Here is a 19,493-nt window from a genome sequence, read left to right on the forward strand (position 1 = left end):
GGGACTGTGCGCCTGTACTGATTATAGGGACTGTGCGCCTGTACTGATTATAGGGACTGTGCGCCTGTACTGATTATAGGGACTGTGCGCCTGTACTGATTATAGGGACTGTGCGCCTGTACTGATTATAGGGACTGTGCGCCTGTACTGATTATAGGGACTGTGCGCCTGCACTGATTATAGGGACTGTGCGCCTGCACTGATTATAGGGACTGTGCGCCTGTACTGATTATAGGGACTGTGCGCCTGTACTGATTATAGGGACTGTGCGCCTGTACTGATTATAGGGACTGTGCGCCTGTACTGTTTATAGGGACTGTGCGCCTGTACTGATTATAGGGACTGTGCGCCTGTACTGATTATAGGGACTGTGCGCCTGTACTGATTATAGGGACTGTGCGCCTGTACTGATTATAGGGACTGTGCGTCTGTACTGATTATAGGGACTGTGCGCCTGTACTGATTATAGGGACTGTGCGCCTGTACTGATTATAGGGACTGTGCGCCTGTACTGATTATAGGGACTGTGCGCCTGTACTGATTATAGGGACTGTGCGCCTGTACTGATTATAGGGACTGTGCGCCTGTACTGTTTATAGGGACTGTGCGCCTGTACTGATTATAGGGACTGTGCGCCTGTACTGATTATAGGGACTGTGCGCCTGTACTGATTATAGGGACTGTGCGCCTGTACTGATTATAGGGACTGTGCGCCTGTACTGATTATAGGGACTGTGCGCCTGTACTGATTATAGGGACTGTGCGCCTGTACTGATTATAGGGACTGTGCGCCTGTACTGATTATAGGGACTGTGCGCCTGTACTGATTATAGGGACTGTGCGCCTGTACTGATTATAGGGACTGTGCGCCTGTACTGATTATAGGGACTGTGCGCCTGTGCAGGGCCAGTTCTGCGTGAATAGGTCCTGAGATGACGGATGCAGCTGCGGCAGCTGGTTTGTGTGACTCCACGGGTTATGCAGCCGGCAGATGGTGCTGAGGAAGATCAGATACTGCGCCCTTGGACATAGTTCAGATCAGTAATGCAGTGGGAGGTGTGACGCCCCCTATTGCGGCATTACCATACTAATGCTATTGCTGCTGCTTCTATGAATCCGCAAGTGAAGCCGCCCACTGGAGCGACCGCAACTCAGCCGCAATTGCATAAGTATACGCAGCCTATACGCAAGAACGGGAATCATTGACTGCTCGAGTAGGTCTACGGCTAGGCAAACTTAAGCAGAAGTAGGCTTGCAGGCGCCATGTTTTTGTACTTTAGAGCCCCCCGCTGACGTCAGATACACGCCCCTCAAACGCCCATGACACGCCTGCATTTTTACCACCACTCCCTGCTAACACTTCCTGTCAATCACTTTGCAAAAGCATCCTTATTGCATGCGGGCCTGCAGCGACACATTGGCACATGAGCATTGCGAACGCAGCACGTGCGCAGTCTGCCTATAATCGCTCAGTTCCGTGGAACATCGGCTTTGCGTACTTCTCTGAATCAGGCCCTTGTTCCTTGGGGCCATGACGCTGCCCCTGTGCATGGCCATACCCCTTATTAGTTTTAGGGGGAAATTACACATGTAAAATAACCCCCACAATAATCCCCTGGAGTGCTGCAGTACTCCTTGTGACCACTGGTGGCAGTAGGGAGCCTGACCTTTCAGCGCTTGCTACACTTGAACAGAGTTGTAGAATATTTTAGGGCCACATGAATACAGGTCGGGCTGCAAATGTATTACATGTTTTGGTGTGAATGCCTTTCTGTGTCTGTAAGAAATGTAAATGACTTTATTGTCAGAGAAATTGTGAGGTGGATCCAGTGCTAGTGATGCAGTTAGAGAGCATGTTTGACTGCGTGCCGAGTTATTGGATATTTATATATTTATAACTCATTAGTGTATAATCCCCCCCCCCCCCGCCACTGATTGGCTTTCCGAGATACCTGATATAACGATGCAGGTGTCCTTCGCCCTGCGCTTCATGGCCTTGTACGCTGCGTCTGCGATGGCGTACAGGTGGGGCGGCCTCTCGTACAGCTCTCTCCCCCGGTAATTCTCGATCATCTCCTTCCCGTACAGGTCCATGGCTTTATATGGGTTTACAGACACCACAACTTCCCCGATATAGGTGTAGATTCTGCCACGCTCAAACCTGAAGAGAGACAACAAAGATTGTCAGCTCTTGGGGCCTATTCAGTAAAAAGTGATGGAACCAGTCAGCATTTTGTCATTTCTTTCTGTAACCAGTTGTAGTAATGACTTTATTGTATGACCTTAAGACTGTATAAGCAACATAACATCTAAATAGTTGTCCACCTGGGCAGAGCCGGCCCTAAACCAATATGATGCCCTAGGCAAGATTTTGGCTGGTGCCCCCTAGCACCGCCGCTAGTTCTGCAGGAGATGCCTGGCATGAGTCAGCTGGCAGCTCTACTAACGTCGGGTGCCTTGGTTTATGAAAATGCTACTTAGTTGCATTACTATGTGACGAGGGTGCACAAGCAGCTTCTGCTGGTTAAAATGATATGCAGCATGCCTATATTCTGTGTTCGACTGCGGCTGTATCTGCATACGAAATGCTACATTACAGTGATTTCCGGGAATACACTGCAACGTAGCAATTTGTATGCAGATACAGCCGGAGTCACACACAGAATATAGGCATGCCGCATATCATTTTAATCAGCAGAAGCTGCTGGTGCCCCTAAGCATACCAAATGCCCTAGGCATTTGCCTAGTTTGCTTATGCCTAAGGCCGGCTCTGCACCTGGGGACTAGATAGAACGCCAGATACTGGCTCAGTCTATTATACTTATACACCATTATATTGGTGATATGAGATATAGTTCTGTCAATGACGTTTATTCAGATGTTATTCTCACTGGTAAAGTGAATTTATTCCGTACAGCTCATGACATGGAAAACTGTATAAACCTTACACTGAAATGTTTTGTTATTATCATATAATGTCATTACAGTTTATCACACAGTAATGGGCTTAAATTAGAGTTAGGAGTAAATCCAAATGGAAAGTGCTATATTGAACCTTGTTCTGCCCATGTTGTTCTGCGAGAGTAACGCATTTCTATCCTGGCTCAGCCCTAAATTGTGGTGCACCAATAAATCTGCCCGGTGTCAGGGTACTACATGCAAATAAGCAATTTCTCAGCGAGCAAAAATGCATTTGCATCCCTTGAATTGCAACTTGGTTTATGCATGCACATATTTGCACTCTTTCTGGCTTATTTATTATTGCGTGCAATAACCAAAACCAAGTAAGAGCGCAGTTGATATTGAATGTGAAGTGACCAAAAGTGACAAACTAGACTCAGCATGGGAGTTAATAGACATGTAAATGGAATTTACATGCAGTAGGTCATAGAAAATGAACAGCGATAAAAAAGAGTAATAAGCTGCATTATTGTATCTTTTCCCACCTTACCTTTTATATAGTTTCAAAACTAGGGGCAAAGTTTGTCCCCATCGCTGTTCCACATGTCTCCAGTTAAAAATGGTTACAATATAACTGAATATAAATGAGCGCATGGGCTGTGATATATTTAATCTGAAGTCAAAAACTCTTTAGTGATTTTTATTCCTTCATCATGGGGATATGACCTGTGCAGTTAGTGTGCATTAGTAATGCACAATGTGTAGCTGTTCTGCATGCCAGTGCCCCAAGGTATCAGAGGTTAGACATAGAAAACTTTATATTAGAACTAGGGAGAAAACTCATTTCCACATTTATATAGAATTGAGGTAACTAAGGGGGTAATTCAGATCTGATCATAGATGTGCACATCTACGATCATTTTCTCAGACATGTGGGGGGACGCCCAGCAGAGGGCAAGTTCACCCTGCCTGTCTGGCCCTACCCATCCCCCTCCACAAGGGTGCACAGCGGCGATGCTTTTGCACCCGCTGAGTAGCTCCCTGCCAGCGCAGCTCCTGCGCGGAGGCAGGCCACTACTTGCCGCTTCCTGGGTCGCGATCCAGTCTGAATTAGGCCCTAAGACCATTGGGCATCCCTGGGAATCAGTGAGGGATATATGTTTTCAGGGAGGGAGGTGATAATAAAAGGAATTTCTAAGGTGGTCCTCAATAGAGATTGTCAATCATTCATAATTTAAAATCTTCCTTTTAAACTATAATTTAGAAAATGTTCCAATTTGCTTATGTATAATATTCTTGGATCTCCCCTATGCTTCCATAAACCCATTTATCTGCTAGCAACCTACAGTATGTACCTTCTTTCCTAATTCAACAACCCTCCCCCCCCCCCCCTTCCTACACACACACACACACATGCACACACACACACACACACACACACACACACACACACTTTCAGGCATTGCTTTAACAATCAAATTCGTATTAATCACTAGTTGCTTTTGCGCTAGTTTTTCATGAAGTGTGATGTTCGGTTAGCAGCAAACGTTCTTGTAAAATATGTCTATATATATTCCGCAGGATGAAAGTGGGATACAGAATCTAGAGTCTTTAGCAGAAGCATCTTCATTATTATCTAACTTCAGAAAATGCATTTTAATAGTAAAAAGGAAGAAAAAATGTATCCTGCATCAATATAAAGATTTATATGATGAGGACCCAGGATCCAGGACAAACCTTCTGCAATGTAGCAGTTTATTCTGTGATGCCCTCATGATACATTCTGATACATAAAAATACGAGGTATTTATAGAAGCGTCCTTGTAATGCGTAAGGTAGACACAGCTATGAATCATGCCTCATTGTTGTTCAATCAGCTACCTAATATGAGGAGGGGACGCAAGTTGGCGACCAACACCTTACTCCCTGCATGGCCATGTCCTGAGCATACCTCTATGATAACGCAAGGTTGTCTTATATAGGCTTACCATACCATGGCCGCAACTAGGGGGGGCTAGGGGGGGCATGCGATCCGGGCGCTGGATCAGAGTGGGTGCCAGTAGGTCACTTTAACTAGCTAACACCGCCCCTCCCCTTGCGGCTAAGGTTGCAAGGAGCAGGACGCACTAACTGAAAGTAAACTACAGCCCTTGCAAGGGCCGCTGGGAACTGTAGTTTATTTTCAGTTTCTGCACAGCAATGCGGCCGGCTCCTTGCAGTAAAGAAACTGAAAATAAACTACAGTTCCCAGCAGCCCTTGCAAGGGCTGTAGTTTACTTTCAGTTTATCCACTGCAGTGCGTCCAGCTCCTTTCAACCGCAGCCGCAGAGGGAGGGGATGTCCGGGGGAGCCAGATAAAAATGGATCACTGGGGGCAAGTTACCTCAGCCCCCAAGACTTTCATCAGCCACAGTGCAGCCGGAGGTGCAGTGCGAAAAGGGGGCGGGGCTACAAGGCACTGTACTGTCAGTGCCAGGCCAGCCAGCATGGGAGAGAGGAGGGGAGGAGAATGGAGGTCTCACTAGCCAGCATCAGCCTGAGCCTGCCTAAATGGTGAGTGTGACTAAGGGAAGAGGCACTGTATGTACTTGTGTGTGTGATTACTCTCTCTCCCTCACCCCTCTCTCTCTCTCTCCTTCTCTCACCCATGGGGCGGCGTAATGAGGGGTACAGTGCAGTGTAATTAGAATAAGTTTGCACTACTGCGTGGTGCAGTTGTAATTTTTTGTTAATTTTTTTTGTTAGTTTGTATTTTTATTATAATTTTTTATTTTATTTTTGTATTATTATTATTATTATTATTATTTAGGGGGGGGGGGAAATTTGCCAAATTACTGTCTTGCCCTGGGCGGCGAAAATCCTAGTCTCGTCCCTGACCGTACTATCCCTTTAAACCAGGACGCCCATGAATTACACAGGTTCTGTGGCTGGCTGACATCAAGCTGCATTTCACCTGGTTTTAAGCAGCCACAGAACCAGTGTAATCCACGTCATGGACCGGGGACTCAGCTCCGGTGATGGTCTCCGGCGCTCTCTGTCAGATGGCTAGCGCTGCGGCGGCGGAGGTCAGTGAGGGCCGCTGGTGTGCCGCAGCTGAGTAGGAGCTGGTGACTGTGCGGCCTGCTGCCACTGGAGCACTGTGCACGGAGGCTGACTGTGTAAGATCCCATGCTCTGGAGCACTGTGCAGGGAGGCTGACTGTGTAAGATCCCATGCTCTGGAGCACTGTGCAGGGAGGCTGACTGTGTAAGATCCCATGCTCTGGAGCACTGTGCACGGAGGCTGACTGTGTAAGATCCCATGCTCTGGAGCACTGTGCAGGGAGGCTGACTGTGTAAGATCCCATGCTCTGGAGCACTGTGCAGGGAGGCTGACTGTGTAAGATCCCATGCTCTGGAGCACTGTGCAGGGAGGCTGACTGTGTAAGATCCCATGCTCTGGAGCACTGTGCAGGGAGGCTGACTGTGTAAGATCCCATGCTCTGGAGCACTGTGCAGGGAGGCTGACTGTGTAAGATCCCATGCTCTGGAGCACTGTGCAGGGAGGCTGACTGTGTAAGATCCCATGCTCTGGAGCACTGTGCAGGGAGGCTGACTGTGTAAGATCCCATGCTCTGGAGCACTGTGCAGGGAGGCTGACTGTGTAAGATCCCATGCTCTGGAGCACTGTGCAGGGAGGCTGACTGTGTAAGATCCCATGCTCTGGAGCACTGTGCAGGGTGGCTGACTGTGTAAGATCCCATGCTCTGGAGCACTGTGCAGGGAGGCTGACTGTGTAAGATCCCATGCTCTGGAGCACTGTGCAAGGAGGCTGCCTGAGCAAGAACACCTTCTCTGTCATGTCTGCAGTACTGGGGGCCGCCATGTTGAAGACCAATTCATAGTATGCCAATGGGATTTGGTCTCTGGTCTCTTCCAGCCAATCACAGACTGAGCTCTCTGGTAAGAGGGGGCGGTCCGGTTTCAAACCTTGCCAGTGCTGTATGTTTCTGTTCCCGTACAGGTGTCATAGCGCTGCGCTCCCACAGGTCCACCTGTGTGCCTTCCAGTGTCCCTTGGATTTTCAGCTCCACGGAATTGTCACCTCAGCTTTTATTTGCCGCACAACTGCCAGTGGTAACCACGGCCCTGCAGGTCACAGCCTGACACTTAGGACAGTGTCTCCTGGAGTCCTATCTGTAGAGGATTTCCCAGCAGTCCTGCAGTGCTCTTCAGCCATATCTAATAATCATCAATTCTGCAAAACGCCGTCAGTGTTCTTCAGCCATGTCTAATAATCATCCACTCTGCACAACTCCTTCAGTGTTCTTCAGCCACATCTAATATCCATCCACTCTGCAAAACTCCTTCAGTGTTCTTCAGCCACGTCTAATAATCATCCACTCTGCAAATCTCCTTCAGTGTTCTTCAGCCATGTCTAATAATCATCCACGCTGCAAACCTCCTTCAGTGTTCTTCAGCCACGTCTAATAATCATCCATTCTGCAAAACCCCTTCAGTGTTCTTCAGCCACGTCTAATAATCATCCATTCTGCGAAACTCCTTCAGTGTTCTTCAGCCACGTCTAATAATCATGCACTCTGCAAAACTCCTTCAGTGTTCTTCAGCCACGTCTAATAATCATCCATTCTGCAAAACTCCTTCAGTGTTCTTCAGCCACGTCTAATAATCATGCACTCTGCAAAACTCCTTCAGTGTTCTTCAGCCACATCTAATAATCATCCATTCTGCAAACCCTACTTCAGTGTTCTTCAATCACGTTAAACAAACATCCATTGTACAGACTCCTTCAAGTGTCCTTTAGCCATATCAATAACCATTCATTATACGAACTCTTGCAATTAACTCTGCTCCACAAATACTCCGCATTCAGGTCTTCCAGAATTCTTCATCTTTGTTCTTCAAATATTTGCTCTTATATGTCTTTTCTTAAATAAAAGTAATGAGAAGAAATGACATTTATCCTCCTCAGTTTCTCCTTGTAGAAGCATCTACTACTTCCATGAGCACCCACTCAACGGATTCACAAACTCCGCAGTTTGTGACAATTCATGGTCGTCCTGGTATAAAGGGATAGTATGGTAAGCCTTGTAGGGCAAGACTCCCATTAATACATGCAACATACTTACTGTAATACAGAAACCATTAGGGTGCAAAACACAAACCCCCATCTAACCACACAGATGTTACCCATTACCCTAATACTGCTGATAGCAGCTTCACCCTGAGTCTACACACTAATACCACCCCCCGATCTCATTAGGCTGTCCCCTAACCCTTGAACCCACAACCAGGACGTTGCAACCTGTCCACTGTAAACACCCCCAAAGTCTGGACCTATCCCTATGTATTGCTTTTCCCACCCATTGACACATATGTAGCGTGCCCAAGATGGCTGCCTAGCCTGGTACTTACACATGTAGAATTGATTGTTCTGTGTGTACTGTATCTTGTATTTGCATTTTATATTAAGTATGTATCCAATGTCTTGGAGAAAAGCACTATGAACACAAATATTACTATTATTCCTACTTCATACCCTAACTTGCTCATCTTTTCCACATACATGAACCCCACAGCACCCGTCTCAGTCCTGCTCCCCTTACGCCTATATGACACAGGAGAAGACGCTGTGAGTGTGTTTCTGAGTTTTCCCTGAGTCACTCAGCCATGATCTGGCTCAGCGTGATGCCGGGGTCCTGACAGTAACACACAGAGCTGTCAGACAGGAAATGTCCCATATCTGGTGCCAGCTGCGGGCACCTCTGTACACAGACAGCTGGTATCACGTCCAGCAGAGCTTCCTGCCGATGACTCCAGCAGCGGTACAGCATGCAGCCAGGCCTGGCCTCCGTGTTATCACTGCTGGACACAGCAACGCTTACTGCCCGCAACATGTCCAGGTCACATGTGGAAGAAATACACATCTGCCCTCTGTTCCTCATTCTGATGATTCTGGGAGAGGGATCTTGGCTGGAACTCCCTGGGCAGCAAGTTGGGGGTAACATGCAAATTCTCTGTGTTATGGGAGTGTCATGGAGCGTCGCGGGCGTGTATCTATACTTCCGTGCGATGGTGGGGTGTGTGTATTGGGAAAGGAGGCAGAGTCTGTTGGGTCTCCTGCACCTAGCATGGTGCTGGTGCTCGTAGCCGCACAGATCCTGGTATTAGATCTATGGGAACTGACATTAGCATATGGAAGTAACTCTAGGCTTCCGCGGCATCACGCACACACCGTCTCATTGCGTCCAGCACAGACTCAGGCCCATAATTGTCAGCACCTGTGCTACTTCTGCATGTATGGACAGCTGCCCAGTATAACTTCTCCTGTTCTGCGTTATGGATATAAGCGTTAGTATCTGTTCTCACGTCCGGTCTGATGCAAAGCTGAATACAAGTCACTTTGTGGGTGTACCATGTGGGTTTTCACACTGCGCATTCAGCCCTGTCCCAGCACAGTACAACTTCTCTCATTCTCTATGCTGGATGTAATTCTCCAACCTTCTAAAACAAATGGCCCAGTGGAGAAGTTGCCCATAGTAACCAATCAGCTGCTAGCTATCATTAATTAAGTAGATTCTATTAATGCTAGGGCACCTCCTCCACCTGTCCTCTGCAGGAGGTTTGGGTTGTCATCTCCTCCTCAGTATTTGTTCTTGTATGTCTGGGTAACTGCCCAACCCCAGATAATGACTGAGAGTAGCTTGGAAACTTACTGTGTAATACCGTCCCTGACCACCAGAGTGCGCTGAGACAGTCTAGGCAAGCAGCACACCACTCGTGTATCCTATTTACCACCCTACCTCAGTTATCATTCCCACAGGGAGGGCATCGATATCCCAGCAGTCACATTCCTGACGGTCAAAATGGCGTCAACGGCTCACAACGTTCACAATCCTGATGGACCCTCAATTTTACCCTAACCCACCCTTCATGCAGCCTAACACTAACTGCCCCCCAGCGCAGCCTAATCCTAACATCCTAGGCTAGTGCCTATCCCCAGTGATTACCATGGGGATATCAAACACCCGTTCCACATCATTCCTATTACCACCACCCAACCATTTCTCCTGTGATCCATCATTCACCACCAACCCTCTTCTCCCGAGGTCCTTTACACACCCCATCACACCCATCCATCATTCACTACCCACCCTCTTCTCCCGAGGTCCTTTACACACCCCATCACACCCCACCCATCATTCATCACCCACCCTCTTCTCCCGAGGTCCTTTACACACCCCATCACACCCATCCATCATTCACTACCCACCCTCTTCTCCCGAGGTCCTTTACACACCCCATCACACCCATCCATCATTCACTACCCACCCTCTTCTCCCGAGGTCCTTTACACCCCCCATCACACCCATCCATCATTCACTACCCACCCTCTTCTCCCGAGGTCCTTTACACACCCCATCACACCCATCCATCATTTACTACCCACTCTCTTCTCCCGAGGTCCTTTACACACCCCATCACACCCATCCATAATTCACCGCTCACCCTCTCCTTCTGAGATCCTTTACACACCCCATCACAACCCACCCATCATTCACCACCAACCCTCTTCTCCCAAGGTCCTTTACACACCCCATCACACCCCATCCATCATTTACTATTCATCCTCTTCTCCCGAGATCCTTTACACACCTCATCACAACCCACCCATCATTCATCACGCACTCACTTCTCCCGAGGTCCTTTACACACCTCATCACAACCCACCCATCATTCATCACGCACTCACTTCTCCCGAGGTCCTTTACACACCCCATCACACCCCACCCATCATTCATCACCCACCCTCTTCTCCCGAGGTCCTTTACACACCCCATCACACCCATCCATCATTCACTACCCACCCTCTTCTCCCGAGGTCCTTTACACACCCCATCACACCCATCCATCATTCACTACCCACCCTCTTCTCCCGAGGTCCTTTACACCCCCCATCACACCCATCCATCATTCACTACCCACCCTCTTCTCCCGAGGTCCTTTACACACCCCATCACACCCATCCATCATTTACTACCCACTCTCTTCTCCCGAGGTCCTTTACACACCCCATCACACCCATCCATAATTCACCGCTCACCCTCTCCTTCTGAGATCCTTTACACACCCCATCACAACCCACCCATCATTCACCACCAACCCTCTTCTCCCAAGGTCCTTTACACACCCCATCACACCCCATCCATCATTTACTATTCATCCTCTTCTCCCGAGATCCTTTACACACCTCATCACAACCCACCCATCATTCATCACGCACTCACTTCTCCCGAGGTCCTTTACACACCTCATCACAACCCACCCATCATTCATCACGCACTCACTTCTCCCGAGGTCCTTTACACACCTCATCACAACCCACCCATCATTCATCACGCACTCACTTCTCCCAAGGTCCTTTACACATCTCATCACAACCCACCTATCATTCACTACCCACCCTCTTCTTCTGAGATCATTTACACACCCCATCACACCCACCCATCATTCACCACCCACCCTCTTGTTCTGAGATCCTTTTTCACACCCCATCACACCCATCCATCATCCTCTACCCACCCTCTTCTTCTGAGATCCTTTACACACCCCATCACACCCATTCATCATTCACTACCCACCCTCTTCTCCCAAGATCCTTTACATACCCCATCACACCCATCCATCATTCATCACCCACCCCCTTCTCCCGAGTTCCTTTACACACCCCATCACACCCATCCATCATTCACTACTCACCCTCTTCTCCCGAGGTCCATTACACACCCCCATCACACCCATCCATCATTCATCACCCACCCTCTTCTCCTGAGGCCCTTTACACACCCCATCACACCCATCCATCATTCATCACCCACCCTCTTCTCCTGAGGCCCTTTACACACCCCATCACACCCCACCCATAATTCACCACTCACCCTCTCCTTCTGAGATCCTTTACACACCCCATCACACCCATCCATCATTCACTATCCACCTACTTCTCCTGAGGTCCTTTACACACCCCATCACACCCATCCATCATTCATCACCCACCCCCTTCTCCTGAGATCCTTTATATACCCCATCACACCCATCCATCATTCATTACTCACCCTCTTCTCCTGAGGTCCTTTACACACCCCATCACACCCATCCATCATTCATCACCTACCCTCTTCTCCTGAGGCCCTTTACTCACCCATCCATCATTCATCACCCACCCATCATTCACTATCCACCCTCTTCTCCTGAGATCCTTTACACACCCCATCACACCCACCCTCTTCTTCTGAGATCCTTTACACACCCCATCACACCCATCCATCATTCACTACTCACCCTCTTCTCCCGAGATCCTTTTACATACCCCATCACACCCATCCATCATTCATCACCCACCCCCTTCTCCCGAGGTCCTTTACACACCCCATCACACCCATTCATCATTCACTACTCACCATCTTCTCCCGAGGTCCTTTACATACCCCATCACACCCATCCATCATTCACTACCCACCCTCTTCTCCCGAGGTCCTTTACACACCCCATCACACCCATCCATCATTCACTACCCACTCTCTTCTCCCGAGCTCCTTTACACACCCCATCACACCCATCCATCATTCACTACCCACCCTCTTCTCCCGAGGTCCTTTACACACCCCATCACACCCATCCATCATTCACTACCCACCCTCTTCTCCAGAGGTCCTTTACACACCCCGTCCATCATTCACTACCCACCCTTTTCTCCTGAGGCCCTTTACACAGCCCATCACACCCATCCATCATTCACTACCCACCCTCTTCTCCCGAGGTCCTTTACACACCCCATCACACCCATCCATCATTCACCACCCACCCTCTTCTCCCGAGGTCCTTTACACACCCCGTCACACCCATCCATCATTCACTACCCACCCTCTTCTCCCAAGGTCCTTTACACACCCCATCACACCCATCCATCATTCACCACCCACCCTCTTCTCCCGAGGTCCTTTACACACCCCATCACACCCATCCATCATTCACCACCCACCCTCTTCTCCAGAGGTCCTTTACACACCCCATCACACCCATCCATCATTCACTACCCACCCTCTTCTCCCAAGGTCCTTTACACACCCCATCACACCCATCCATCATTCACCACCCACCCTCTTCTCCCGAGGTCCTTTACACACCCCATCACACCCATCCATCATTCACTACCCACTCACTTCTCCTGAAGCCCTTTACACACCCCATCACACCCATCCATCATTCACTACCCACTCACTTCTCCTGAAGCCCTTTACACACCCCATCACACCCATCCATCATTCACTACCCATCCTCTTCTCCCGAGGTCCTTTACACACCCCATCACACCCATCCATCATTCACTACCCACCCTCTTCTCCCGAGGTCCTTTACACGCCCCATCCATCATTCACTACCCACCCTTTTCTCCCAAGGTCCTTTACACACCCCATCACATCCATCCATCATTCACTACCCACCCTCTTCTCCCGAGGTCCATTACACACCCCATCACACCCATCCATCATTCACCACTCACTCTCATCTCCCTAGGTTCTTTACACCGGAGCCACTGATGCTCATAGAGGCGTCAGAGTGGCTAGTTACGCTTCTGGGGTACATGGCATGTGAAATGTCGCGAGGTGTGACGTGTAGCAGGGTTGATGGTTACTTCCTCATAATTACAGTCAGCATAGTGACCTGGTGATAGAGAACACTAAACACTTGTATGCTGGCACATGCTGTAGACTCTGACCATGTGCCGGCCAGTAGGAGGGGGCACTGGGAGCAGAAAGAGGAAGCAGCAGGGGTTCCCGCTCATGTGATGGAGATACTGTGTGACCTGACGTGACTGACAGCTGTTACAGGGACAGAGCTGTGATTGGGTAGCGCTATGACCTGTCATTGTGCTAGTGAGGTCACTGACGTAGCCTGAGGAGGAAGCAGCAGGGGTTCCCGCTCATGTACTGTGTGACCTGACCGCGACTGACACTACAGCGATCTCAGCCCGATATATCGTCTCAAGCCAAATCGGAACAACATATCGGCCAGATCATTCAGTGTGTATGGCCAATCTGCGTGCTCCCGCTGTCGCATGCGGCGCCGAGCAAGGGGACGAAGGACAGAGCGAGGGATCGTGCCGTCCTTCATTACATCGTTCTAGTGCGTACCGCGGTAACGATATGTCAGCCTATCGGCTGCCATGTTGTTTGGGTACACATCGCTCTAGTGCAGTGGGTGGGTGTTACTGGGTGGCTAGAATAAAGTTGCCGTGGACGTGTACCAGGGGAATATAATGCACAACGTCGCCGTGAGATCTCTCCGATAATCAGACAGTTCTCCTGCACTAAGGCTGTGGCATTATCAGCCCCATAGTAACGGTACAGAGCAGGTACATCAGACCAGTGGCGCTGAGAGAGGGGATGGGGGGGGGGGTACAAATTTACCTGGGCTCAGGTCTGATGGAGAGGCCCAGTGGGGGCTCAGGTCCACACCTCCTGTGATTAGACCATGCCCCCTGAAAAGTACCTGGGCCAAGCCTGGCCCAGGATTTCTCTTGGCAGCCCTGCATCAGACAGCAACATGATTACATGAAGTGAGAGCCTGACACATATATATCCACTAGGTGCTTCATCGCGCCCTGCGGGCGCTCTTCACACCGTCGTAGGGGGCTACGCCCACTTAACCCCTACACACCTTTGTGTGGTTGAATATATGTATTATATGGAGTATTACCGGCATCCCTACTGTTGTTAGTGGTAAAATATTGCGCAATGTAAGGGCAGCCGATGGTGAAGGGGGCGTCACCTCTTGCGCTGGCGTGAACAGCGCCTGCAGGGCACGATGCCTGATTGATATGGTTTTTTTTTTAACTAAACACTGAGCAACATCCCCAAACAGGTAATTTCAACTTTAAACTTGTCATTTATTTTGTACGGTCTGGACATGGCTACTAATAACAAATGCACAGACACAATTCTTAAAGCTATGAGTGCAAATGCTAGGAGCTTGGGAGACAAAATTCCAGAACTAATTGCGATAATGACAAGGGATAACCTGGATTTTGTCACAACTACAGAGTCATGGGTGGTCATTCCGAGTTGTTCGCTCGGTAATTTTCTTCGCATCGCAGCGATTTTCCGCTAATTGTGCATGCGCAATGTTCGCACTGCGACTGCGCCAAGTAAATTTGCTATGCAGTTAGGAATTTTACTCACGGCATTACGAGGTTTTTTCTTCGTTCTGGTGATCGTAATGTGATTGACAGGAAGTGGGTGTTTCTGGGCGGAAACTGGCCGTTTTATGGGTGTGTGTTAAAAAACGCTGCCGTTTCTGGGAAAAATGCGGGAGTGTCTGAAGAAATGGGGGAGTGTCTGGGCGAACGCTGGGAGTGTTTGTGACGTCAAACCAGGAACGAAACTGACTGAACTGATCGCAGTTGCCGAGTAAGTGTGGAGCTACTCAGAAACTGCTAAGAAGTGTCTATTCTCAATTCTGCTAATTTTTCGTTCGCAATTTTACTATGCTAAGAATCACTACCAGTAGGCGGCGGCTTAGCGTGTGCAAAGCTGCTAAAAGCAGCTTGCGAGCGAACAACTCAAAATGACCACCATGGTGCAATGAGAATCATGACTGGGACATAGCTATACCAGGATACAATTTATTTAGGAAGGATAGAATAGGAAGAATAGGAGGAGGGGTAGCAATGTATGTGAAAAAAGCATAAATGCTACTTTAATACACAATATTGAAGACAAAACTGAGGCCCTTTGGGTCACCATAGAAACCGGGGGAAAGGACATTATTCGCATTGGGGTGATCTATAGACCACCAGGCCAGGGGCAGGATTTGGACAGGAACCTATTATTGAACATCACTAAAATGGCTTTAAAGGGAGAAGTCATAATCATGGGAGACTTTAATTTACCTGATGTAAATTGTGAGGGGTCTTTTGCAAGTTCAGCTACAAGTGGCAAATTTCTACATTCCTTATAGGGAGCATCTCTCAAGCAATTGGTGAGGGAGCCCACTCGCAAAGACTCAATATTAGATTTAATTCTTACAAATGGTGATAGGATATCCGACATATATGTGGGTGAGCACCTGGGGTCCAGTGATCATCAAGCAGTATGGTTTAGTATAAAGACAGGATCCAACTCCTGTCACACAAAAATAAAGGTGTTGGATTTTAGAAATGCTGACTTTGCAAAAATGGGGAGATGTTTAAGTGATTCATTGGTGGACTGGAGGAACTTGGAAGGAGTGCAGGAGAGGTGAGAAAAACTGAAAAGTGCAATACTAAGTGCAACAGACCTTTGTATCAAAAGGGTTAGGAAAAACACCAGGAAAAGAAAGTCAGTGTGGTTCACAAAAGACGTAGCAACTAGTGTGAAAGCAAAAAAGTTGGCTTTTAGGAAATACAAACAGACTCAAAATAATAACGACAAAGAGGTGTATCTTGACAAATGGAAGGATGCTAAGAAAGTGATCAGACGTGCAAAGGCAGAAGCTGGGGAGAAAATGGCCCAGTCAGTAGATAAAGGGGACAAAACTTTTTTTAAGTATATAAGTGAAAGGAGAAAATCAAATGGAGGAATAATAAGACTTAAGACAGAGAGTGAGCATTTGGTGGAGGGAGACAAGGCAATAGCAGATCACCTAAATAATTATTTTTGCTCAGTATTTACTACAGAGGAAGGGATGGGGCCACAGTTAAGTTGCAAGGACATTCATAAAAATAAGGCAGATGAAAGTACATTTACAGAGGAGAAGGTCCTAACAGAACTTTCAAAACTAAAAGTGGATAAATCAATGGGACCAGATGGGATACACCCAATGATACTCAAAGAGCTAAAAGATGTGCTGGTTACACCTTTAACAGAATTATTTAACCAGTCTCTAAATACAGGTGCTATTCCAGAGGACTGGAAAAGAGCAAATGTAGTTCCACTGCACAAAAGTGGAAGCAAGGAAGAAGCAAGTAACTACAGACCAGTAAGCCTTACATCAGTAGTAGGGAAAGTAATGGAAAAACTAATAAAAGAAAGAGTTGTGGAATATCTTAAATCAAACAACTTACAGTATCCAAAACAGCATGGATTTACTGGTGGTAGATCATGCCAAACAAATCTTATTGACTTTTTTGACTCTGTGACGAAAATAATAGATCAAGGAGGAGCTGTAGATGTAGCATATCTAGACTTTAGTAAGGCATTTGACACTGTCCCACATCGCAGACTGCTAAATAAACTTGAAAGCGTGGGGGTGGATTATAAAACGGTTAAATGGATAAGAACCTGGTTGCAGGATAGGAAAAGACAGTTGTAGTGAATGGAGTTCAATCTATGGAGGGAAATGTTACCAGTGGAGTATCCCAGGGATCTGTACTTGGTCCAGTTCTCTTTAATATCTTTGTTGGTGACATTGCAGATGGTATTGAAGGGAAGGTATGCCTTTTTGCAGATGATACAAAGATATGCAACAGGGTAGACACACCGGGAGGGGTAAAACAAATGATTGATGACCTAGGTAGGCTTGAGAAATGGTAAAAAATGTGGCAACTACAGTTTAATGCTAAAAAATGCAAAATCATGCACTTGGGTCTCAAAAACCCAAAGGCTAAATATAGTATCAAGGGTACTATAATGGAAACTACTGAGGAGGAAAGAGATTTAGGAGTCACTATTTCAAGTGACTTGAAGGCAGGAAAGCAATGCAACAAAGCAATGAGAAAGGCAAGTCAGATGCTTGGTTGCATAGGGAGAGGAATCAGTAGCAGGAAAAAAGAAGTGATAATGCCACTGTATAGGTCATTGGTACGGCCTCATCTGGAATACTGTGTCCAGTTCTGGAGACCAAAGCTCCAGAAGGATAGAGAAGACATTAGAGAGTGTACAAAGAAGGGCAACTAAAATGGTGCATGGCCTACATCACAAAACATACCCAGAAAGGCTGAAAGATCTTAACATGTATAGTTTGGAGGAGAGCAGGGAAAGGGGGGACATGATAGAAACGTTCAAATATATAAAAGGTCTTAACAAAGTTCAGGAGGGAATCATTCTTCAAAGGAAGAGAAGTATTAGAACTCGAGGACATACACTGAGACTGATGGGGGGGAGGTTCAGGGGAAATTTAAGGAAAAATTACTTCACAGAAAGGGTAGGGGATAAGTGGAATAGCCTCCCATCAGAGGTGGTAGAGGCTAAGACTGTAGAGCAATTTAAACATGCTTGGGACAGGCATATGAATATCCTTACAAAGAATTAAGGTTCAAAAAGGGTTGAGATTGCCTAAAGGATAAAAAAAAGGGGCAGACTAGATGGGCCAAGTGGTTCTTATCTGCCGTCAAATTCTATGTTTCTATGTTTCTATGATGTAGAGAATGTAGCGGGTGGGGTGACCGTGGATGGGGGTGTCTGTAGATGTAGAGGGCACGATGTAGAGAATGTAGCGGGTCAGGAGGTGCTGTGGGCGGGGGACGGGGCGTGGGGGCAGTGGATGGGGGAGGAGGTCCGGAGGTGGTGTGGGTGGGGGAGGGACAGGAGGGTGGCTGTTGGGGATGGGGGGAGGGGTTTTGAAGGCGCTGCGGGTAGGGAAGGGCCTGGGTGTGGGGGTTGGGTGGATGGGTGAGGGGGCCCGGAGGTGCTGTGGGTGGTGGTGGGGGGGTGTGGATGCCAGGAGGCGCCGCCGGTGGTGGAGAGGTGGTTGCGAGGGTTGCCGCGGGTGGGGGACGGGGTCCGAGGGCGGTAGGGGAGGGGCGGTTGTGGGGGTGCAGAGGGTGGGGGAGGGGTGGGTAGTGCAGGTGGCGAAGGGACGGTTGCGGGGGATGCTGCGGTGTGGGAGAGTGTGTCTGCAGATGCTCTGGGTGGAGGGGGGTTGATGGTGGGGGGCTGCGCGGATGGGTGAGGGGATCGGGAGGTGCTGGTGGGGGGCGTGAATGGGGGAGCGGGTCCGGAGGTGGTGCGAATAGTGGAGGAGAGGGGGTGTGGCGGGTGGGGGAGGGGCAGGTGCAGGGCTGGTGGGGATGGGGGAGGAGTTCTGAAGGCGCTGTGGGTGGAGAAGGGGCTGGTAGCGGGGGTGTGGTGGATGGGGGAGGGGGTCTGGAGGTGCTGCGGGCGGTGGAGGGGCAGGTGTGGGGGTGCGTGGATGCCACGGGTGGGGGAGGGGGTGCTGCAGGTGGGGTAGGGGGTTGGGAGGTGCTGTGTGGGGGGGAGAAGCATGGGTGGTGTGGGTAGGAGAGGGGCAGGTGCGGTGGTGTGGCGGATGGGGGAGGGGCTGTTGCTGGGGTTGCCGCGGGTGGGAGACGGGGTCCTATACACACAGCATGCACACATTTACTGGTCTGTACAGACACAGCGACTGCACTCCTGTCCGCACTCACCACTCATCACAGGACCTGAGCGAGTCACTTTCTCCCACAACAGCAGCAGCAGCACGTTCGGCTCCGCCGCCGCTACCTCCTCCGCTCCCCGGCGTCTCCGTCAGGAGAAACAGTGGCCCGGCATCCCCCGAGCCCGTCACTTCCCCACACAGCTGCAGCGTGCTCTGCTCCACCGCCACCGCCGGCCC

At 48.9% G+C, this 19,493-nt stretch overlaps 1 protein-coding gene across 1 annotated transcript in view; it reads right to left on the reverse strand.

The window, feature by feature from the left end:
- Nucleotides 1-19,493, reverse strand: part of MYO1G (myosin IG) — a 508,951-nt gene that overhangs the window by 475,058 nt on the left and 14,400 nt on the right. The window contains exon 2 of the mRNA XM_063924584.1: nucleotides 1,953-2,161. Within this exon, the coding sequence (XP_063780654.1) occupies nucleotides 1,953-2,161 (209 nt within the window). The remainder of the gene's footprint in view (nucleotides 1-1,952; nucleotides 2,162-19,493) is intronic.

This window comes from Pseudophryne corroboree, chromosome 5, assembly GCF_028390025.1.
Source record: "Pseudophryne corroboree isolate aPseCor3 chromosome 5, aPseCor3.hap2, whole genome shotgun sequence".
NCBI classification, from domain to species: Eukaryota; Metazoa; Chordata; class Amphibia; order Anura; family Myobatrachidae; genus Pseudophryne; species Pseudophryne corroboree.